The 21,268-nt window shown below is 48.3% G+C and overlaps 1 protein-coding gene across 2 annotated transcripts in view; it reads left to right on the forward strand.

The window, feature by feature from the left end:
* The first annotated feature begins 17,080 nt into the window (after nt 1–17,080).
* LOC146869426 (amine oxidase [copper-containing] 3-like) overlaps nt 17,081–21,268 on the forward strand; it is an 83,684-nt gene continuing 79,496 nt past the window's right edge. The window contains exon 1 of one of the 2 annotated variants that reach the window (XM_085599825.1): nt 17,081–18,749. In XM_085599825.1, the coding sequence (XP_085455951.1) occupies nt 17,150–18,749 (1,600 nt within the window). In that variant the 5' untranslated portion in view covers nt 17,081–17,149. The remainder of the gene's footprint in view (nt 18,750–21,268) is intronic. The other variant, XM_085599826.1, reaches the window with a different exon arrangement.

Genomic DNA, 21,268 nt, shown 5'->3' on the forward strand with positions numbered 1-21,268 from the left:
TATATTTAGGTTGGCTGGTTTTAGGTTTAAACCTATAACAACTGACAAAACTCCACCGAAAGGAAAATAGCCCTCACCAGTGTAAACATATAAACACTGAAAAAACACCTACATAACCACAAACAAAATGGCATTCAAAGAAAGGAAAAGGAGAGGGAAAGAGTCATTTTTTTTCTTCCTGAAGTGGCCAATACAATCTAACTTTGTTATACGAGCTAGCAGCAAGAAAGACTGGGCTAAAATTATTCTGCTTGAGTTTTGTTGGATGTCACTAAAATATTGTTTTTTCTTCATTTTGCTTTTTTCAGTTTTGTGGACATTGGTCTAAAGATACAGGGTTTAGAAGCATGTTTTAGGTATTGTTTAAATCATTTTATAATCTTCAGAGGATCAGGAAATATCAAAATCATATTTGATATTTTGGCTGCATTTGATTTTTTCACTGATAGGTAAAATGGCTGGTTTCATAAGTATTGTTCCCAATATGTGCCATCACATTTACCCACAGAGAATGGGTAAAAAACCTTGATATATCAGCTCCCAGTTTCTAGTGAGTCAGTATTGATAGTAGGTGAATTGCCATCACCTCAGGATGTAAACTTTCAATGCAAGGTATAGTGACAAGTATATATGAAAAGAGTGCTATCACCAATCACCTGGGATACTGGTAAAAACATGACAGGATGGAACATGGAAGGCAGTGTCACTTGGAATGCTGCTGTAAAAAAGTTCTTTCCAATGTCAACAAAGATTGGAGTGAAATTGTTTGTATCTGCAGTGATTCAACTACGAATATGAAAAAGTTGTGTGATGACCTATCAAAATCGATACCTGAGCTGAAGTGCCTCCCTGTAAGAGATCCTCACCACTTGTTAGATGGTCTGCTGAAAGGATCTTTAAAATCTTCAGAGTGAATGAAGAATGTTAATGGCTTTTTAGTCAATTCTGGTGAACTGTTTTGTTGTGCGCGGGAACTAAAACGCACCATTTTTGCATTTTGTGCTTTGTGTTGCATCAAAGAAAGAGTCATCCCAACTGTGTCACTTAGCTGATGGTTCTCATTCCAAGGGGCTGTGGATGCAATATTATCCATGCGGCAACCGTTTACAGAGTGTTTGCTGAGTGATGATGCCAATGGCAAGAAATGTGAGGATCTTTGATCACATATTGATAGTGGTGTGAAACAAAGTACACTCTACTGCATCTTAGATTTTTAGAATTTTACAGGAAAACATAATTCCTTTAGAGTAGGCTCTGTGTCACCTTTAGTGACTTTGGCACTGCAACATGTTCTATGTTAGAGTGCTTGCCACTTGATAAACAAAGCAATGTTGAAGAGCAATTCAGGAACTTTTATTTTACAATGTATGAGAAATGGCTTGCAATGATGCATAGAAATGCCCTTCACCAACCACGGCATTTGAAGTCAATGAACCCTCAGTGTTGTACTCTGTACAAATTCTAGATCCCTTCGGTAAAGGAGATTTTTCTCTGCAGTTGTAATGTAATGTAATGTAATGTAATGTAAAATAGCATTTGTACCGCGCTGCAGTCACTCCAGGGAGCATCAAGGCGCCAGATACTGATTTAGTGATGAAGGAAACAGGTAGGGAGTGGATGGAACTCACCCAACTGTTACACTAGTGCTCTAACGCGGGAGTCCTGTAGCTTGAAGATCCAGGTTTTCAGTCCCTTTCTGAAATCTTTTTCCTTGTCTAGGGCACGAAGGTCGGGGGGAAGAGTGTTCCATGCTTTTGCCCCAAGTACTGGAAGGGATTTGCCACCTCTTGTGCTGAGATTGAACCTAGGTACTGACAGGAGATTAGAGCTAGATGAACGGAGATTGCGAGAGGGATGGTATCTGGCGAATCTCTGCTGTAGGTATTTTGGTCCCAGAGCATGGGTGGCTCTAAAGGTGATAATCAGTATTTTGAAGAGGACTCTCTTGTTAATTGGGAGCCAATGTAGAGTATTTAGTGCAGATGATGCAGAAGATTTCTTCGGCCATTTAAGGACTAACCTAGCTGCGGCATTCTGCACCATTTGAAGTTTATGTGTGGTGGTTTTTGTAGTACCTGCATATAGGCTATTACAATAGTCTATCCGCGACGTCACCAAAGCAACTGTTACCGTCTTCCTAGCCTCAAGAGGAAGGAGGTCGAAAAACTTCCTGAGTCCTTTAATAATGGCAAAGCAGTTACCTGCCACTTTCAAGGCTTGCTGCTTGAACGAGAGATTGCTGTCAAATGTAATCCCTAGGTTTCGTGCCGATTGGGTTGTGTTCGGTGGGATTTCTGCCTTTTCTGGCCACCAGGTTTTGGGCGTGAAGTTGTTATTTGGGCCCATTGGCACGATTTCTGTCTTGCCTGTGTTGCATTTTAGATGATTGACTTTCATCCAATCAAAGGTTGCCGTGAGGCAGTTTTTAAGTTTTTCTTCCCATTCCTGTGTGTCTTTGTCCAGAACCAATATCAATTGAGTATCGTCAGCATAGGCGACTACATCAATTCCAAATGACGATATTAGTTTAATTAAAGGGGCGGTGTAGACATTAAACAGCGTTGGGCTGAGGCTTGAGCCCTGTGGAACGCCCATCTTTATCAGTTTTTCCTTGGAGCGAAATTCTCCGAGAGTAACTACTTGTCTCCTGTCACTCAGGAAGTTTTTGATCCATTCCAACACTGTGCCGGAAATGCCAGAGGTTTCAAGTCTGTTAATCAGAATGGCGTGTGACACAGTGTCGAAGGCCGCCGACAGGTCCAATAAAATCAGGACAGCCTTCTTACCCTGGTCCAGGGCCATGCGGATGGTATCTGAGGTGAGCAGGAGGGCAGTTTCCGTGGAGTGTTGAGCCCTGAAACCCGATTGATTGGGATGCCAGGCTTCATTTCCTTCCAGGAATTTGGTAATCTGTTTATTTACACAGGCTTCAGTGATTTTACACAGCATAGGGAGAAGGGAAATTGGTCTTAAGTTGGATAAGGTGGTAGGATCAGGGAGTGGCTTTTTTTGCAATGGTTTGACTGCCGCTAGCTTCCATTCAGCTGGGACTGTTGCTGTGGTCAAAGAGGAGTTCACAATGCTGTTAATCACAGGGTTAGCTACCTCCACCATCATATGTAGCAGTGCGGGAGGACATGGGTCAAACGGGGAACCTGACTTGGCCGCTAAGATAGCCTTATGGGTCTCGTCCAGGCTAATGGGCAGGAAAGTTTCCAGTCTGTCCCTTTCCACGTTTTCCTCATTAACCCTAACTTCAGCGGTGATGAAATCCTTGGTGAGTGCTAATACCTTGTTTTCAAAGTAGTCTGCGATGGTATTGCATAATTGTTCTGAAGGCGGTATTTCTTGTTCTAATATTTTAGGTTTATTAAAACTATTGACAATTTTAAAAATAGTTTTTTGTTTGTTTCTGGCATTTTCTACTTCCGAGGTGTAAAAGTTGGTTTTGGCTTGTTTAATCAGAGCATGATATGCGCTTCTGGTGGATTTGTAGTTATTCCTGTCTTCAATGCAGTAGTTAGTTCTCCATCTGCGTTCGGCTCTACGAACCTCTCCTTGTTTTATTTTTAACATGGGGTTAAACCATGGTGCTGATTGTTTTTTAGCCGTAGGTCTAGGTTTACGGCTGGTCGGGGCTGCTGTTGCTTTCAAGACTGACATCCATTTCCTGAAGTTGTTATTATCATCTTCAGGCTGTCTTGACCATGAAGGTTCGTGTTCTTTTGCTATGTTAAGCAGTTTTGGATGTTTCATGGCGTCTTTCCATTCTAATTGACTGCTGTGTACAGTTTTCCCTGCGAGTTTATTATTTCTAAGTATTTTAAATGGTAGTACAAATGGTATTAATGTATGATCTGTCCAGGTTAGGATTTTATGGGATTTGATTTGAATGTCTTGCAGGTTAGTTGATATGCAGTCAATCGTGTGCCCCGCCTCATGAGTGGGCTGTGTGACGCATGTAGTCAGGCCCAATACGTCCATGGTATCCCTAAAGGTGAGTGCTGAGGAATCCATAGGTGAATCAAGATGGATATTGATATCTCCTAGTACAGTGAAATTAGAGAAGCGCGTAGCCAGGGGGCTCAGTGCTTCTCCTATGCTTTCTAGAAAGCTTTTACAGTTGTAAAAGTGCTGCTTCATTTTTGACTGCTTCAATAACTCTGAGGGTATAAGCGCTAAGGGTGGGCGGAATTTGCGAAAGTGCCTTTCGTAAAATATCGCGAAACTGCAAAAAAATCTCCGCGATCACCCAAAATTTCACGTGATCGCAGAGATTTTGTGCTGATTAATGCGTTACTGAATTTGACCTTCAACTCGGGCACCTGCTTTATTTATATCTGTAAGTGTTTCCTGTTGAGGTTTAATTTTTGTGACAGGAGCATCGTGCCACTAGGAATCCTGCCCTGCATACAAGAAGATGCCACAGTTTTGTGCAATACTCAACTGGAGTACTTTCTACTGGCTAATCAGTAAGTGCTACGTCGGTGGGTAATGAAATGTATAGTGCTTTTCCTACACTACAGCTGCGTAAAGGGCCAGAAGAGTTGTCTCCAGCGACCATGTGTGTCTGTAACTTTTGCCACCGCGCCGATGGGCGCCGGGGTCCCTCGAGTGAGCGGTCCATCATAGTGGGGAAAGGGCGGGAAGGCGTTGCACACCACTGGTGTGTGGGCTGGGGCCAAACGGCGGGGCTTCTATGCAGTTAACATGTCTCTTGTTTATAAAGGGTCAGAGACCGACCAGAGCAGCAGATGAGGAGACAGAACCTCCTGGTGTCAGGAACTACACGGGGATTGCGCGCGAGAAACTCATGGATGCACAGACCTCCATCAAGGATTACAGCAAATTGTTGACGGTAGATATGGGGAGAAAGCACACCTGCCTAGCCTCCACCGTGCTCACGAATCTTTTGTGCTGATTAATGCGTTACTGAAAGTGACCTTCAACTCGGGCACCTGCTTTAAATCTGTTTGTGCTTCCTGTTGAGGTTTAAAATGACAGGAGTATCGTGCCAGAATGAATCCTGCCCTGCATATTTCCGTTCCCCCGCGGATCAGGAAGTTTTGAAATTTTTGCGTTCCGCACGGAACACGAAAATGGCAAAATTTCGCAATTTACGTGAGCAGAACTGAATTTGTCGCCCACCCTTAATAAGCGCTCAGTTCAACACAAATGTTGCAGAACCTGCCCAGAGAATCGCAATCTTCAAGTGCACCAGTACTGGCATGGAAAGCTAGGTCAGTGGCCAGAGTTAGCAAATTGTGTACTGGCTGTTTTGGTGTTGCCTGTCTCAAGTGCCAATGTTGAGAGGGCCTTTTCACAGAAAAAAGTTTACATGGGAAGGAAAAAGCGAGCTCAAATTACCAAAGACTCACTGAAGAATTATTGTATGGTGGACTACACTGAAAGAAACACGTAGCGATAGATTCCTTACCTTACCCCCAGGTGTCAGACTGGATCTGGAAAGTTTTCATCAGCAGTACCCCTGCGCGTCGGTAGGCACCGTCGTGCGGCTCCGCATGCGTTGTTGGCGTCGTTGGTGCCAGGATGATGTCGCTGGAGCTACTTAGACGTGCCCACATGCGCTGACGTCAGTTCTTTCTTTTCTGTTCCAGTAAGCGCAGATCCGGGAAGAGCTGGTACCTCCAGTCATTTTTTGACTGAGTTTTTTTAGGCCTTTTGTCTCTTTTTTTCTCGAGTCGATCGACTCCTGGTGTCGTAGGGGTGCCCGGGTTTAAGAACTGTGGGGACTGTCACCGCATGATGTCGGTGATGGTCCCACACCGCGTGTCTCTCTACTACCTGGGGCGCGACCACGACTCCAAGTCGTGCCCCGACTGCCAGGCCATGGCGCGGAAGACTTTGCGGGAGCGGTCCAGAAAGTTGCTGGAATTCCGGCAGTCGGCTCTGCGCCGCTCAAGGTCCCGGTCCCGTGGGAGGTCGAGGGACCGGTCGCGGAGCCGTCACCACCATTCTTCTGGAGCTAAGTCTTCGCACTCGGGTCGGGTAAGTCGAAACATTCCAAAAAGAAGTCGAAGAAGCATAATCGCTCCTCGACTTCCCCTCGCCCGTCGCGCGACGTGGCTGAGGGTGCAGGTGGTGCCACCCACGCAGCTCCGGCGGAGCCTGCGACATCGCCGCTGGTCTAACCACCCTTCCCGGGTCTGTCGGCGACGCCTGCCCAGGTGCAAGAGTTTCTTGCTGCCATGGCCTGACTCTTTGGGCCGTCTGGCCCCGCCGGTGCGCCTTTGGGCCCCACAGGCCTGAATGGGGGTCCTGTCCTTCCATCGCCGGCGACTCTGCCCAGGCGTCACCGGTAGCTCCGGCACCGCAGGACCCCCTGGGATCCGGAATCGGACCCCGGTCGACGCTGGTTGACCTTATAACACCTCCACCTCACCCCCACCGGCACCACCTCCGACGTCGCCCGCTCCTCGGGACGACGTCGTCCCAAGTTTCAGCCCTGAATCGGACACGGTGCTGGATCGGCGCCGCTTGGCGCCGATTCCGACGCCGATGGGGCCATTTTTTCCTACGTCCGTTCTCCGTATTTTCAGCCTGTTCCACAGACTTCGGAGGAAGGGGAGGACTGGGAGGGGTCTGAGGACCCTCTCGCACAAGACTGTGCTTATGACCCAGACTGGGCAGAGCATTTGGGGGATGCCAGTGGTCTTGACACCTCACCTGAACTTGGCCTGCTGTTTTCTCCTACCGTGGCCACGGAGGAGGGAGCCAGTTACGTAGTGTTGTTGCGTAGGGTGGCCGAGGCCCTCCAGCTCAAACTCCCTACAGTGGCCATCAGGACTAACCTCCTGACAGAAGTGCTCCATCCGGCAGCGACCTCTTTGGAGCCCATGCTGCCCTTTAATGAAGCACTGTCTGACGTTCTTTTGGGCACCTGGTCCAGGCCCAATGCAGGGGCTCCTGTGGACGGGAACGTGGCCCGACACCATCGCCCGGCTCCAGGCAACCCCCTCTTCCTCTCCCAATACCCCACTCCTGAGAGCTTGGTTGTCCAAGCCTCTGCATCCCAGAGCTCTTTCCCTTCTGCACCTCCGGATAGGGAATCCAAGAAGCTGCTGTTTTCATCTGCCAGCTTAGTCCTGCGGTCGGTGAACACCACATGCCTCTTGGGCCATTATTCCCTCTCTGTGTGGGACGCGTTTTCCTAGCTGTCCGGAGGAGGCCCAGACAGTACTCGGCCAAGCTATTGCTGCTGGGAGAGACGCAGCTAAGTTCACTATCCGTTGTGGGCTTGACACTGCCAACTCACTGGGCAGGGCGATTTCCATGACGGTGGCGCTTAGGCCCCACGCCTGGCCGAGAACATCTGGCTTCTCTGGGGATGTCCAGAACAATCTGATGGACGTGCCCTTTGATGGCATTTGCCTTTTTGGCAATAAGGCAGGTAGTGCCCTGGAGCGCTTTAAGGAGTCATGGCCAACGGCCAAGTCCTTGGGTCTGTTGGCCACTCGGCCTCCTCCGCCTTCTGCCTTTCGTAGCCACGGAAGGGGTGCCCACAACGTTCGCAATGCAGCAGCAACAACAGCGCAGCCATGGACGTGGGAACCGTCGAGGCGGTTCAGGGGGACAGCGGGCGGGTCAGTCCACCTCCACTCCCGCAGCATCCACTGCAAAGCCTTCCTAGTCCGACCTTTCTGGCCCATCAAACCACAGTGGGCGGCAGAATTCGCCATCATCTCCCCCACTGGCGCAACATCACTTTGGACAAGTGGGTGCAGCAAATTGTCCAAAGGGGCTTCTCCCTCCCCTTCGAGACTTCCCTTCCAGCCATGCCACCTCAATACCACCGCATGTCGGGGGACCATCTTGCGCTTCTTCAGCAGGAAGTCACAGCCCTCTTGGCCAAGGGGGCCATCGAGCGCGTTCCTGGGCCAGAAGTAGGTTGTGGTTGTTATTCCCACTACTTTCTGGTCCCCAAGAAGGACAAGGGTCTGCGTCCTATCTTAGACCTTCGGAACGTCAATCGCTTCCACCGAAAGGAGAAGTTCAAGATGCTAACACTTGCTCAGGTCTTGTCTGCCCTAGACCCGCAAGATTGGATGGTAGCGTTGGACTTGCAGGACGCTTACTTTCATACTCCCGTCCTGCCAGCCCACCGGCGTTACCTGCGGTTCACGGTAGGCCACGAGCATTTTCAGTCCACCGTGCTCCCTTTTGGCCTTACCAGCGCCCCTCAGGTGCTCACGAAAGTGATGGCGGTGGTCGCAGCTCATATGCGCAGATCAGGGGTCCCAGTCTTCCCCATCTCGACGACTGGTTGTTGAAGGCGGGCTCGCCCCAGGCAGTCATCTCCCACCTCCAGACTACGGCCGACCTCCTGCATTTGCTGGGGTTCTCCATCAACGTGCTGAAGTCTCACCTGATCCCCTATCAGAAGCTCCTCTTCATTGGAGCGGTTCTGGATTCAGTGCAGTGCCGGTTTTATCCTCCTGAGGAGCGTGTCCGGCATCTTCAGGCTATGATTCCCATCTTTCAGCCTTTATCCCGGGTTTCGGTCAGGATGACTCTCCGGCTACTGGGCCTGATGGCCTCCTGCATCCTGTTGGTGGATCATGACAGATGGCATATGCGGGCTCTGCAGTGGGACCTGAAGTTCCAGTGGGCACAACATCAGGGCAACCTGTCCGATCACGTCCAGATCTCGGAGGGCACTGCACAAAAAATTGCAGTGGTGGCTCGCAGTTGGGACGGATGCGTCTCTTCTGCGCTGGGGCGGCCACATGGGAGAGGTGGAGATCAGAGGACTCTGTTCTCCGGCGGAGTCCCGGCTCCATATTAACCTTCTGGAGCTTCGGGTGATCTAACTTGCACTGAAGGCATTCCTTCCCTCTGTCAAGGGGAAAGTAGTGCAGGTGTTCACGGACAACACCACCGCCATGTGGTACTGCAACAAACAGGGCAGGGTGGGGTCATGGACCCTATGTCAGGAGGCTCTGCACCTCTGGACATGGCTAGAACATCAGGGCATTTTCCTGGTGGTTCAAGGTTCTCTGAACGCTAGGGCGGACGAACTCAGCCGCCGGTGCATGATGGATCATGAATGGCGTCTGCACTCGGACGTGGCGCAAGGTCTCTTTCATCAGTGGGGAGAGCCTTGGTTAGATCTATTCGCCACCGAAGAGATGTCATCAGTTCTGCGCGTTGGAATTTCCAAGGCGGCACTAGCTAGGCAACGCTTTTCGTCACGAGTGGAGCTGCGGTCTACTATACGCCTTTCCGCCTATACCACTTCTGCCCAGAGTGCTGAAGAAGATCAAGCACGACCGGGCCCAAGTCATTCTTGTGGCTCCGGACTGGGCTCGAAGAGTATGGTATCCCGAGCTACTCAGCATGGCTATCGATTCCCCGATCCGACTGCCTCTTCGGAGGATCTTCTGTCACAGCAACAGGCGACGGTCTTCCACCCGAACCTGTCCAGCCTCCACCTCCTTGCGTGGAGATTGAGCGGCGGCAGTTGACGTCTTTTGACCTGCCTCCCGAAGTTTGTCACGTAATCTTGGCAGCCAGGCATCCCTCCACTAAGACGTCTACGTCTGCTGTTGGAAAAAGTTTGTGGCATGGTGCACAGCAAAGGCTGTGGATCCCCTTTCTGCCCCTCTTTCAGAGGTCTTCTATTCCTGCTTTCTTTGGCCCAGCAGGGCTCTGCTCTGGGCACTATCAAGGGCTATCTCTCGGCCATTTCAGCCTTTTTACGGCTTCCAGATCAGCCTTCCCTTTTCAAGTCCCTTGTTGTAAATAGATTCTTAAAAGGCATTACTCATCTTTTCCCTCATGTTCCTTTCATAATGCCTCAGTGGGACTTGAACCTGGTTCTGACATATCTGATGTGTGCTCCCTTTGAGCCACTTCACAACTGTCCTCTTCGTCTTTTCACTTTAAAGACAGCTTTCCTGGTGACCATCACCTCTGCCAGAAGAGTAAGTGAGCTCCAGGCTCTTTCTTCTAAACCTCCTTTTCTCTCTGTCCATCCGGACAAAGTGGTTCTAAGGACTCGTCCATCTTTTCTGCCGAAGGTTGTCACTGCCTTTCACATCGGGCAGACCATCACTTTGCCTACCTTCTTTCCGCCTCCGCATCCCTCGAAAGAGGAAGAGAGGCTCCACCGTCTGTACCCAAAGCATGCGCTCTCATTCTATTTAAACCGCACACAACTGTTCTGGGTGGATGACCAGCTCTTTGTTGGCTACGTGGGCGCCAAGAAAGGTCAGGCTGTGCACAAGCGGTCCATCTCTTGGTGGGTCGTTCTGTGCATAAAGGCTTGCTTTTCTTTGGCTAAAAAAGGGCTTCTGGTGGGGCTGCTCGCCCATTCTACCAGGGCGGCGGCAGCCACTACTGCTTTGGGACGGGGTGTTCCCTTGCATCACATCTGTCAGGCAGCTACGTGGGCCTCGCTGCACACGTTTACCAAGCACTACTGCCTGGACAGCCAAGTCCGGAGAGACGGCTTCTTTGTCCGTTCTGTTCTCCAGGACTTTCTGGTGTGATCTTGGTTCGCAGACCCACCACCAGGGTTGCTATTGCTGGGGTATCTATTCTAAGGTAAGGAATCTATCACTACGTGTTTCTTTCAGATGCACAAGTTACTTACCTTCGGTAATGATATATCTGTAAGAAACATTAGTAGTGATAGATTCCTTACCGCCCCACCCAACTTCCCTATTATACTAACTGATTTCTAGGGTTAAGGTCATCCCTTTTAGGGCCCTAGTTTCATGGCACCAGTGGTCAGTTTCTTGCGTGGCTCTGCGTTCCTGGCGCGGAAAGTCGTGTACAGAACTGATGTCAGTGTGCGTGGGCGCATCTAAATAGCTCCAGGGACATCATTCCAGCGCTAACGACGCACGCGGAGCCGCACGACGATGCCTACTGACGCGCAGGGGTACTGCTGACAAAAACATTCCGGATCCAGTCTGACGCCTGGGGTAATTGTAAGGTAAGGAATCTATCACTACTATTGTTTCTTACAGATATATCGTTACCGAAGGTAAGAAACTTGTGCTTTGCAAAAATGTATTTGGACCTCATATAGACTGTACGTACACCATATATATACCATGCATTATCAGTGTAGAATGCAAGCAATAATAAAAGCAAAACGTTACATAAACACCGGAAAAGCACTGTTTCTGTTGTTTTTAATGGCGCAAAAATGTGTAACCACTGATAACCACTGTTTTTTTAAGGCACGGAAATCACTTGAAAACACTGAATTACCCCACCAGAATTTACCTAAAATAGAAACTGAAAACAGGAAAGCCTCTTTATATTTCAATTGTTATTCCTGACTTCGGGTGAGAATACTGTGCAGGTCAATCTATGGTAATAGTTTCAATCCTCATGAATCCTTAGAGGGTTGATGTGCCTGCACCAGAGCACATGTAATGTTGGTTGTTAGATTTGTATTGTAACTACAGTAGGTCAGTTGCTCACTGTTTTTGTTACAGGGATCTTTGATTAACATGTGGGACACAAGTTACAATAATAGTAAAATAGCTCAGTGAGTGATGCACCTACTGCAGACATTTGTGTATCACAATCAAGGCATAAACTAGAGCCTGCAGGATTTTCATCAGTCTTTTATTCTTCTAAAACTATCAAAATTGGTTTGGTTGAGTAGTTATAAAAACAACCAAGCCCTGAAACAATCAGTTTGACCAACACCAACATAAATGGGTAATATTATTGCAATTACACACATACATGTTTCTCCTCTGCCCCCTCTTTGTCTTCCTTGCCTGCCCTTCATGTGCTCTTTGTGTGGTTCCCTCTGTCCAGCCTCATCTGTGTAGGGTGTGAATATCTGGTTGGATTGCTTTGTCATCGAGGGCAAGTCTGGGCTGTGTCGTGGGTGGCCCGATTCATTTCCGACATTATCTGGTTAGAGTGAGGCGAGGGTTGGTCCTCCCACCATGTACCATGGATCATATCAGAGCACTTTTCCTGAGTTCTGACTTTTGCACCCCCTTGTACCATCCTTCCTTTAGCCTATACCCAAGAGGCCCTTATCATCAGCCTCCGCTATGGAGACAGTGGTGGTGCTTGTTTTTGACTCAATGTCACCGATGTTCTCAACTCATCTCCCCTTCCTTGTAGTCATGTCCTATGAATCTGATGAAACAATGGGCACCCAGGATCATTCTGTGTCACTTCAGTGATGTTTTCCAGTGGGCAGATGTTTGTGGATACAGTCATGTTTGAGTGACATGCCATATTTGTATTGGTATGCCTAGAACACATGTATGTGGTGCTAAGATGCTTGCAAACAGCTCTTTGAATAGGAGCCCGCACTGGGCTTGCAACTCCCTGAAAGGGAGGAGGGTAGGGCAGCAGTGGAGGTTGTCCGCCTGGGTAGACTGTCATTTTCTGCGGTGTTATCGATTAAAGCTATAACCAGATGGAGCGAGTGGGTTACCATAGCCAGGATCACTGCCTACACCCTTCTCACCTTCTAAGTGGTGGCCATGAATGACTTGAACAATGTAACTTTAGCAGGTTTGGATAGGAATGTTGTGCCTCTGGTCTGCCTTTGGTGCATGGGTGATACAGACAGTCCTCAGCTCCATTTTATTTATTTATTTATTTTATGCGTTTTTTTATAGCGCAGACTTTACCCGAAGGTGTCAGAGCGCTTCACAATAGGAACAGTAATGATACAGGAGGAGAAAATGACAAGTGAGCATGTTACAAAAGCAAACGTTACATTGAGGCAATAGGGACAATTGTGCATGGATCAAGAGCAAACAGAATACAAGAGGTAGCAAATGATACGTTACAAGAGGAAAAGGTGACATGTGTGCATGTTACAAAAGCCTACAAAGTACAAGTAGAGGTATAATACTGCAATAAATGGCAGACACTCAAAACACGAGAACAAATGTTACGTTACATGAGGCAATGTTGGCAATTGTGCATGTATCAAAAGCAAACAAAATACAAGAGGTAACAAACGATACGTTACAAGAGGAAAAGTGATGTGTGCATGTTACAAAAGAGTACAAAACACATGTAGAAGTATAATACTGTAATAAATGGCAGACACTCAAAACATAAGAACACACTGGGAAGGCACTTCTATAGTCATGGAGAACAGAATTTCCTATAATGGAAGGACTTCCTTCAGATAATAGAGAGGGCGTGAATTAAATTTGGAAGTGTCTTTGCAGAAGCAGAACTTTGAGGTCAGTTTTGAAGACCTGGGAAGAGGTGGTGGTCTGGAGCTGAGGCGGAAGTGAGTTCCAGATTCTCACTGCGTTGCCTGAAAAGGATTGGGCCATCGATCTCTCCTTCTTGGAAGTGGGAGGTTCAAGCAATAAATTTTACGCATTACGTGATGGTCTGGAGCCTCCAGAGAGTTTCAGTTTATTCATCAGGTAGCGAGGAGAGGAGGAGTGCATGGCTTTGTGGGTGATACAGGCAGTCTTGTAGATAGATCTTGCCTCGATGGGAAGCCAACGGATGGTGGATAAAATGGGTGTGATGTGGTCGCTTCTTTTGGCCCCATATATGAAACGAGCTGCTGAATGGAGAACAGATTTAAGGGGGGACAGGTGGGATTTGGGAAGGCCAATAAGAAGAGAATTGCAGTAGTCCAGTCTGGAGAGAACCAGTGATTGGACCAGGGTTTTAAGGTCTTGCTCCGGGAAGAAGCGACGTATCCCCCAATGAAGGCACAGTTGGTATCGAGCAGACTTTGCAATGGAATCGATGTGGTAGAGTAGATTGAGTTTTTTGTCGAGTATGACACCAATGGATTTTGCGCTGTCGACAATGATGGGTCCATCAACTGGCTGATGCAATAGTTTAAAGGGGCAGGCTTCAGGAACATTCCAGCACTTCCTGGTCAAGAATACCTTTCAGTACAAACGCGTGCAAAGTGCCCTGAATATTTGGTGATCACCTTTGTTTAATGACCGACATGCCACAGAATGTTCACGTAGTACCCGCACTGCAGGCTGGAGCAAGGGCAACTTAGGGCAGTTATAATGTTCTTGTGATGCAAGCCTACCTATGGAGGGGGGTGAATGCACTAACTTTATACGGCACCTCTGGTTCTTTGGAGGTATGCGTATGTGGGAGTAAACAGCAAGCTCGAGACAGCACCTCGTTTGGAGGCACCCCTATCTCCAAGGTCTCCTAGGGAGAAAGAGTCTATGGGCTATTTAGTGAGACAGCTTGACAAAAAGGTCTCAGCACCTGACCATGCACAGAGAAGGATGAGATGTGCGAGTGTTTGGATACATGTCTAGGCTTCTTTCGTTCACCCATGTTGTGAACACTACTGTTGTCTATCGGCCTGGAGCTCAGAAAGGTCTAGAACAAGCAGGAAGGCCTGACATACATGCTATAATTACAACAACAAAAAACATTGCCCCGAGGAGGCAAGTTCCCTAACTGCTGTGTGTGTTTCAGTGCAGCTATGGAGAGGGGCAGTCCTTTGGTTAAAGTGGATGCAACAATGACCATAAGTGTTGCCTTGTGTTCAACGCTGCACTAAAAGGCACTTTCTCTAGGTCCAGCTTGTTGTTGGGAGCACAAGGCAATATCTATGGCAGTGATAGCAAAGGGATGGGAAACGAGGTATAGTAATAGGTGGTGGAGGGGGCGGGAATATAGAATTATAGGTCCCTGAAATGACTGGCAGATCATGTGACCAATTGGTGTTTTTTTTAGTAGTTGTAGGAGCAACGTGTGACTGGTTGGGGTGGGGAGGGAGACGTGGAGTGAAACAGAGTTTAGGTGTTACTGGGATGACAGATGACTATCTAGAATGACTGATCGGGTAACAAGTGAGCGGCTGAAGGGGCTAATTGGTTTAGGAGACCAATAGAAATGATGTCTTGAGGGGTAAATTTGGCCTTCCCCCTTCACCTCTGAACATCATCCTCTCTCCCAGAATTGAGGAAGGGACTCAAGACCTGGCTTTTTGGTTGACCCCAGCAAGAACCTTCCGCCTGGATACCCTCACGGGTGATTAGCTGTGCTCTACAAATCCGAGTTGATTGATTGAAATCACGTGACTTGCTGATGAGGGCTAATGGAGTGATTGGTTACGTGGATTACGAGCCAAGCGTGGTACTGGTGTGTCATGGCTGGGAGAGCAGATTAAGTTTGTAATTGTGAGGTAACAAGAGGTTCAGGGTGACCCTGGTTGAAATGGCTTCGAAACAATTTGAGACAGGATATGGAATGGCTTGTTGGAGAACTTGACGCGACAGGTAAAAAGAGGTTCATGGATGGACTGCGCTAGTAGCCGGGTCACGTCTCACCTTGTTGGGGCTCCTTTAGAGATACTTCTCAGTTCCTCTTCCCCCCAGGTCAGCTGAGGCTGGACTATGCCACTGAGGTGCGTTTCTATGGTTACCCTTTAGCGATGTATTCATTAACCTGCAGCCACCACCCCCAGTCACAACACTGTCTGGGCTGAGGAGGCAGGAGTCACTCCCAATCAGATGGCAGAGTACACAATGGGAGACCCTGGTCACCCCAGCATCACTTGACGATGAACAGCAAAGAACAAGATGGAGGACAACCAGTGGATGTTCATGATAGCTTAGTTCACTGGAGGAAAGCACAAGGCTAGCAAGACGCAGCAGGAACGCGCAGCACCAGCAGGCCATGCAGCAGAATTCCATCCCTACATCTCTGCTTTGAAAATGAACCCAGGCCGCTGGGAGGGAGGGAAGGAGAGAAGAAGAAAAGGCAGGATGCCAGGGACATAGGCGTTTGGGTCCTCGACAGGAGGCAACTGCAGCTTGGGACAGCCATTGCCCTTGCCAGCGCTGTCAAATGTCATGCCAGCCTGCTAACCATCACACTGCTACAAGTGAGACAATTCGGACTCTGCCATGCCCCCAATGCTAGTAGGATGGTGTGGGTGGCAGGTATTAGTAATTTTTACCTTATATTGAACGAATAAAGAACTGTTCTTGCCCTGATCTCTAAATGAGATATACAGTGCCGCAATGTGGTAGACTGTCAAAAGTACCGGTGCTGACAATCAAGTACTGGTGCCGAGCACCGGAAACCACAGGCTCAAATTAAGCACTGAAACAGGCCAGAAATGCCGAAGGCATACCATTGCCATTATGCGTCTCAAAGGCCCCTTCATAATGGACCACAGAGCTTTCAGGTTTTCCAGGCCCATTCGTGAATGGCTCATTCAGTCCAGAAGTGGTCTTTGCATTCTGGGACTTGTAGTACTGTTCACCCCGTTTTAAAAACAGGGCTGGTTGAGTTATGAATGTCTGGATCCGGGAATATTGGTCGCATTACACTAAGAAAATTGAAAATCCATTAAGTGGGGAGGGGATGTGGTCCGTCGGCCAGACTGCCGACTTTGGTGCTGCAAACCAGGGTTCGAGCCTCGGGGTCGCGTCCACATCCTGTGATTCTGGGCAAATCACTTAATCTCCCTGTATCTGAATGTGTAATGTAAATACGGTGCTCGTGTAAAGAGCTCCAATACCTTCGGGTCGAGTTCGCGCTACATAAATATGCAACAAAAAAATAAACATGATAGTGTTAAGCTTTTCAATTGTGTGGTGCAATAATCATATTACGCGCTGATTTTCAACGTGCTGCACTGACCTTTAAACTTTCACGGACGCTTTCCCGCCCAGAGTCTCGCTCTACACTTTCATGCCTACTTCTGCATTTTTTTTAATGAAATTATTTTGCTTTGCGTTCATAAAGGGTGTGGACAACTTGTAATAAAACATAAGAATGAAGGCCTGCAGTTCCCGGCAGAGGGTTCGATGGGTACAATTTGGTTACTTTCTTACTGCGTCACCGTCAGCGCTCAGGCTGCTTTCAGTGCGGAAACAACACCGCGCGCCCTCACATGAACCCCCTCAGCTCGAGGCGTCCTTGAAGACACTCGGCTGTCTCGGTGCAGAATCCCAAGAAAGCAATCCTTTTTTGGATGCCACAAAGAGTAGCCCGCCCATTTTGGCTTGCCACATTCATTCCCCCCTCGCCTGTCTCTTATCCTCTGATGAAACTCAGCCGCCCCCCTGCATATTTAATATGTGCGGCACGTGAAGTGGAAACCCACTCCAGCCGCGCGGGGCAGGACGCCGGAGCATCCGTTCTCACTTCTCCTCCCAGGGCCTACTGCCCCGACATGAATATTAAGGCCGTGCTCGTGCTGCTCGCCCTGGCACTGGCCACCATTTTAGCCCTGGTCTGCGTGCTCTTGTCTGGTGGAGGGGCCAAGGCGCAAGAGTGCGGGGGCCAAAAACACAGTGGCCAGCAGGAAAGGCAGACTGGCCAACAGGAAATGCAGGATGGTCAGGGTGTGATCTTTTCTGACCTCACCCCTACAGAGTTATCGCAGGTGGTGCGTTACCTTCAGCAGAACCTTGGCGATGACTTTGTAGACGCTGCAGAAGCGAACCCCTCCGACAACTGCATTTACTACGTCGATGTCGTGCTCCCCAAAAAGCAAGATGCCCTGAATTTCTTAGACAACAGAGGACCACAGCCCAAAAGAGAGGCGCTGGCGGTGGTCTTCTTCGGCAAACAGCAAGTACCTAATATCACGGAGTACGTGGTAGGCCCTCTGCCTCGCCCAACTTACCACTCAGACATCACTCTGCAGAAGTACAAAGACCAGCTCCCCTACCACCGCAGACCTGTGATTGGGAAAGAGTACATGGAAATGTACTCTTTGATCTACCAGAAAGAGTTTGCCAAGGCGCCTACCTTCCTGAAAGATGCGTATGACTATGATGGGACAAACTTTGCTGCTCTCACCACGGTCCCCCGTGGGTTCCGATCTGGGGACCGCAAAACGTGGTTTGTCCTCTTCCATAACGTTAGTGGTAGTGGCTTCTTCCTGCACCCGGTGGGCTTGGAAATCCTGGTTGATCATCAAAGTCTAGATGTCTCCCAGTGGAGAGTGGTCAAAGTGTTTTACAAGGGCAAGTATTTCAACGATATGGTTCACCTGGAGGAGGAGTATAAAACAGGCAAAGTGATGGTTGAAAAAATGGGTAAAGTGCCACCTGAAATGGACATTGCTTCCATGAATCCTTTAGGGGGCACCGCCGCAAATACTCCTTTCCAATATGAGCCCACCGGCCCACGTTACAGTGTCAAAGACAACCAAGTCTTCTTTCAGTCCTGGAGCTTCGCCTTTGGAAAGCACGTCAACTCTGGGTTGCGACTCTTTGATGTAAGATTTCAGGGGGAGAGGGTTGTCTACGAGCTGAGTGTGCAGGAGGCCATTGCAATCTATGGTTCGAATGCTCCAGGTTTACTCGTAACCAGGTACATAGACAGCAGTTTTGGCATCGGAAGATTTGCGCATGAGCTGGTCAGGGGAGTGGACTGCCCTTATCTAGCTACCTACGTGGATACCCACCATATGATTGAATCCCAGTCTCCAGAAACTGTCAAAAACTCAATATGCATTTTTGAGCAGAATGCAGGTATACCTCTGAGGCGGCACTATTCCAACTTGCATTCTATGTATTACGGTGGTCTACCTAGTACCGTCCTGGTAATCAGGGCCGTTTCCACACTCATCAACTATGACTATGTGTGGGACTTTATGTTCTACCAGAATGGAGTGATTGAAGCCAAAGTGTCTGCCACGGGCTACATAAGTTCTTCATTCCTCTATGCCGACGGTCTCGATTTCGGGTCTAGAGTTGGCGAACACACCTTGGGAACGATCCATACCCACTTCATGAATTATAAAGTTGACCTAGACATTGGAGGTAAGTTCATCCCCTTTACTCAATTTTACCATACTTTAGGCATAGCAAAACTCTGCCTGGCCACTAAAGGCATAAGGCTTCTGTTTTGCTTTTGAGGTTGGTTGTAGTCAATCAAAAGAAGGGGTCAAGGATGTTTTTTCCCAATACTAGGCTCATTGTGAGTGCTATTACTGCTCTTCGGAATTTATACTCAATTAATTTCCCAGCTATTTTTTACTAAGATCAAATGTAGATTTTTGATTCCATTTGTACTTTTCATTTCTTTTGTCAACAACATGTCCTCTTTATGTAAATGCAGGCATGTGGACTGAAAAGGTGTTTTGCATATGTTGAGTGTGTCCCTGTGTTTATTCACACATACCTCTGCTGGCCTTGCGTGGGATGCAAATGTACTAGTATGGGCAATGTTACATGGAGTTATCATTATCAAAGGAATGTTTTCCCAGCTTTCTTCTCACAGCTGATTCCAGTGATAGCTTTATTAAAAGGCTAGTGATCGACAGCCACCCTTTTAGGTTTTGTTCTTTTAAATGTGCCTCCCCATGCCATAAAGTTTTAAAGGTTTCTCATAGGAAGTTAGACAGTGAACAGTGGCTGTGAGGCAAGTTATATTGTTGTTGAAATGGACAGAGGGAAGACCAGGTGAGTGTTTTGCTCCCATCACTGACTCACTGAGAGCCTGAGAAATTTACTGGTTGAAAAGATATAAAGGCTAAAGTTAAAAAATATGAAAGAAGGGCAGCCTTCTGCGCGACTTATAAAACAAGCATTTGCAATGCATTAGGTCTCGCATTTATGCGAGTTTGAGCTATTGACATTGCAAATAACAATGCCTATTGGCATTGTCATTCACAATGCCAATAGCTTTCACTCGTGTAACTGCGAGACCTATTGCATTGCAAATGCTTGTTTTGCTCACCATGCCGTTCCAGCTTGAACCTAGCCATATGCAAATCAGTCTTGACCCTGTGCCTCATGGGAACAGTCCAGCCCGCACTGCCAAGCCAGGTCTCGGGGTTTCACCCCTCTTCAGCCAGGATAGCTTGATTCCAGTGGCATGGAGAGCACGGGACCCACGTCTGGGCATACCCGTCCCACTCAGAGTGACAAATGCAAAAACAACAATTGATGGACAGAATGCAGAACAATGTCATACATTCACCCGAGTAGAGAGATCTGGGCCTAAATCCATTGTTTTTTTGCTCACAATGCCATTACAGTTTGGCCCCAACCATATGCAAATCAGTCTTGACCCTGCGCCCAATGGGAACAGTCTAACCCGAACTGCCAGGCCAGGTCCTCCCTGGACTGGTAAACAAGCATCCTTGGACCTGTTTTGGGCTTTCAGCTCTCATCAGCCAAGATAGCTTGACTCCAGTGGCATGGAGAGCACGGGACCCACGTCTGGGCATACCCGTCCCACTCGGGGTGACAAATACAAAAAGAACAATTGATGAACAGAATGCAGAACAATGTCATACATTCACCCCAGTACAGAGATCTGGGCCTAAATCCATCGTTTTTTTTGCTCACCATGCCGTTCCAGTTTGAATCTAGCCATCAATTGTGTGTCTTTTGCTTAATATACATCCAAGGCAGCACAAATATATGTTGATTGTCTACTATGGCAAAAAATGGCACTCGTTACTAATCCTGGGCGTAGTTCGCGAAGTAGCACTTCGCGAAGCTACGCAAAGTGCAGTTCGCACTACGCGAGCTACGCGTAGCACTTCGCGAACTGCGTAGTACCTTGTTCGCACTGTGCCAGATGTCGGTTTCAATGATTGCACAGTGCGGACAAGCAACCGGCACTGTGCAATCATTGAAAATGGCATCTTGCACAGTGCGAGCTGTAGTTTTCTGCTGCTCGAGTAGATTTTTACTCGAGCGGCAGCTTTCTCAACGCGAACTGATAGTTTCTCATCGCGAGCGGTCGCGAGCATACGTGACCCCTCGCAATGAGAAACCTGACCTCCTCGCGTTGGGAATCTCGCCGGGAGGTTTATTTTCCATGCTCGCGATCGCCAACTTGATGTTGCTGATCGCGAACAAGGAAAAAGTCTCGCCGGGATGTCATTTTGTTTGCTCGTGGTCGCCAACTTGACGTTGAGGACCGTGAGCAAGCAAAAAATGACCGCAACACTACGCTACGCGTGTTCGCACTGTGCTACGTGCAATTCGCGTAGCGCGAAGTAGCGCGAACTTCGCAAACTACGCGAGCGTAGCGTAGTGCTTTGCCCAGGCTTACTCGTTACTATGAACAGTCTTACACCCATGTACTTCTGACGGGCCATAAACATGCAAACAAGCCTAGAAGGCAAGTAGGCTCTGTATGGCCCTCTTGTCTCACCCATCACACACCAAGAACCGTCCCCCTTAACTCACTGATGTAAACAGATCCACCCAACACAGAAACATAACGAGTCACGCTGGTGGTAGCACATTTTCACAAAATCTCGGACACATTTGGAAAATCATTCGTGGATTACAATGCTTACAACAAGAACAGAGAAGGGTCT

The sequence above is a fragment of the Triturus cristatus genome, chromosome 1_1 (assembly GCF_964204655.1).
Source record: "Triturus cristatus chromosome 1_1, aTriCri1.1, whole genome shotgun sequence".
Lineage (NCBI taxonomy): Eukaryota > Metazoa > Chordata > Amphibia > Caudata > Salamandridae > Triturus > Triturus cristatus.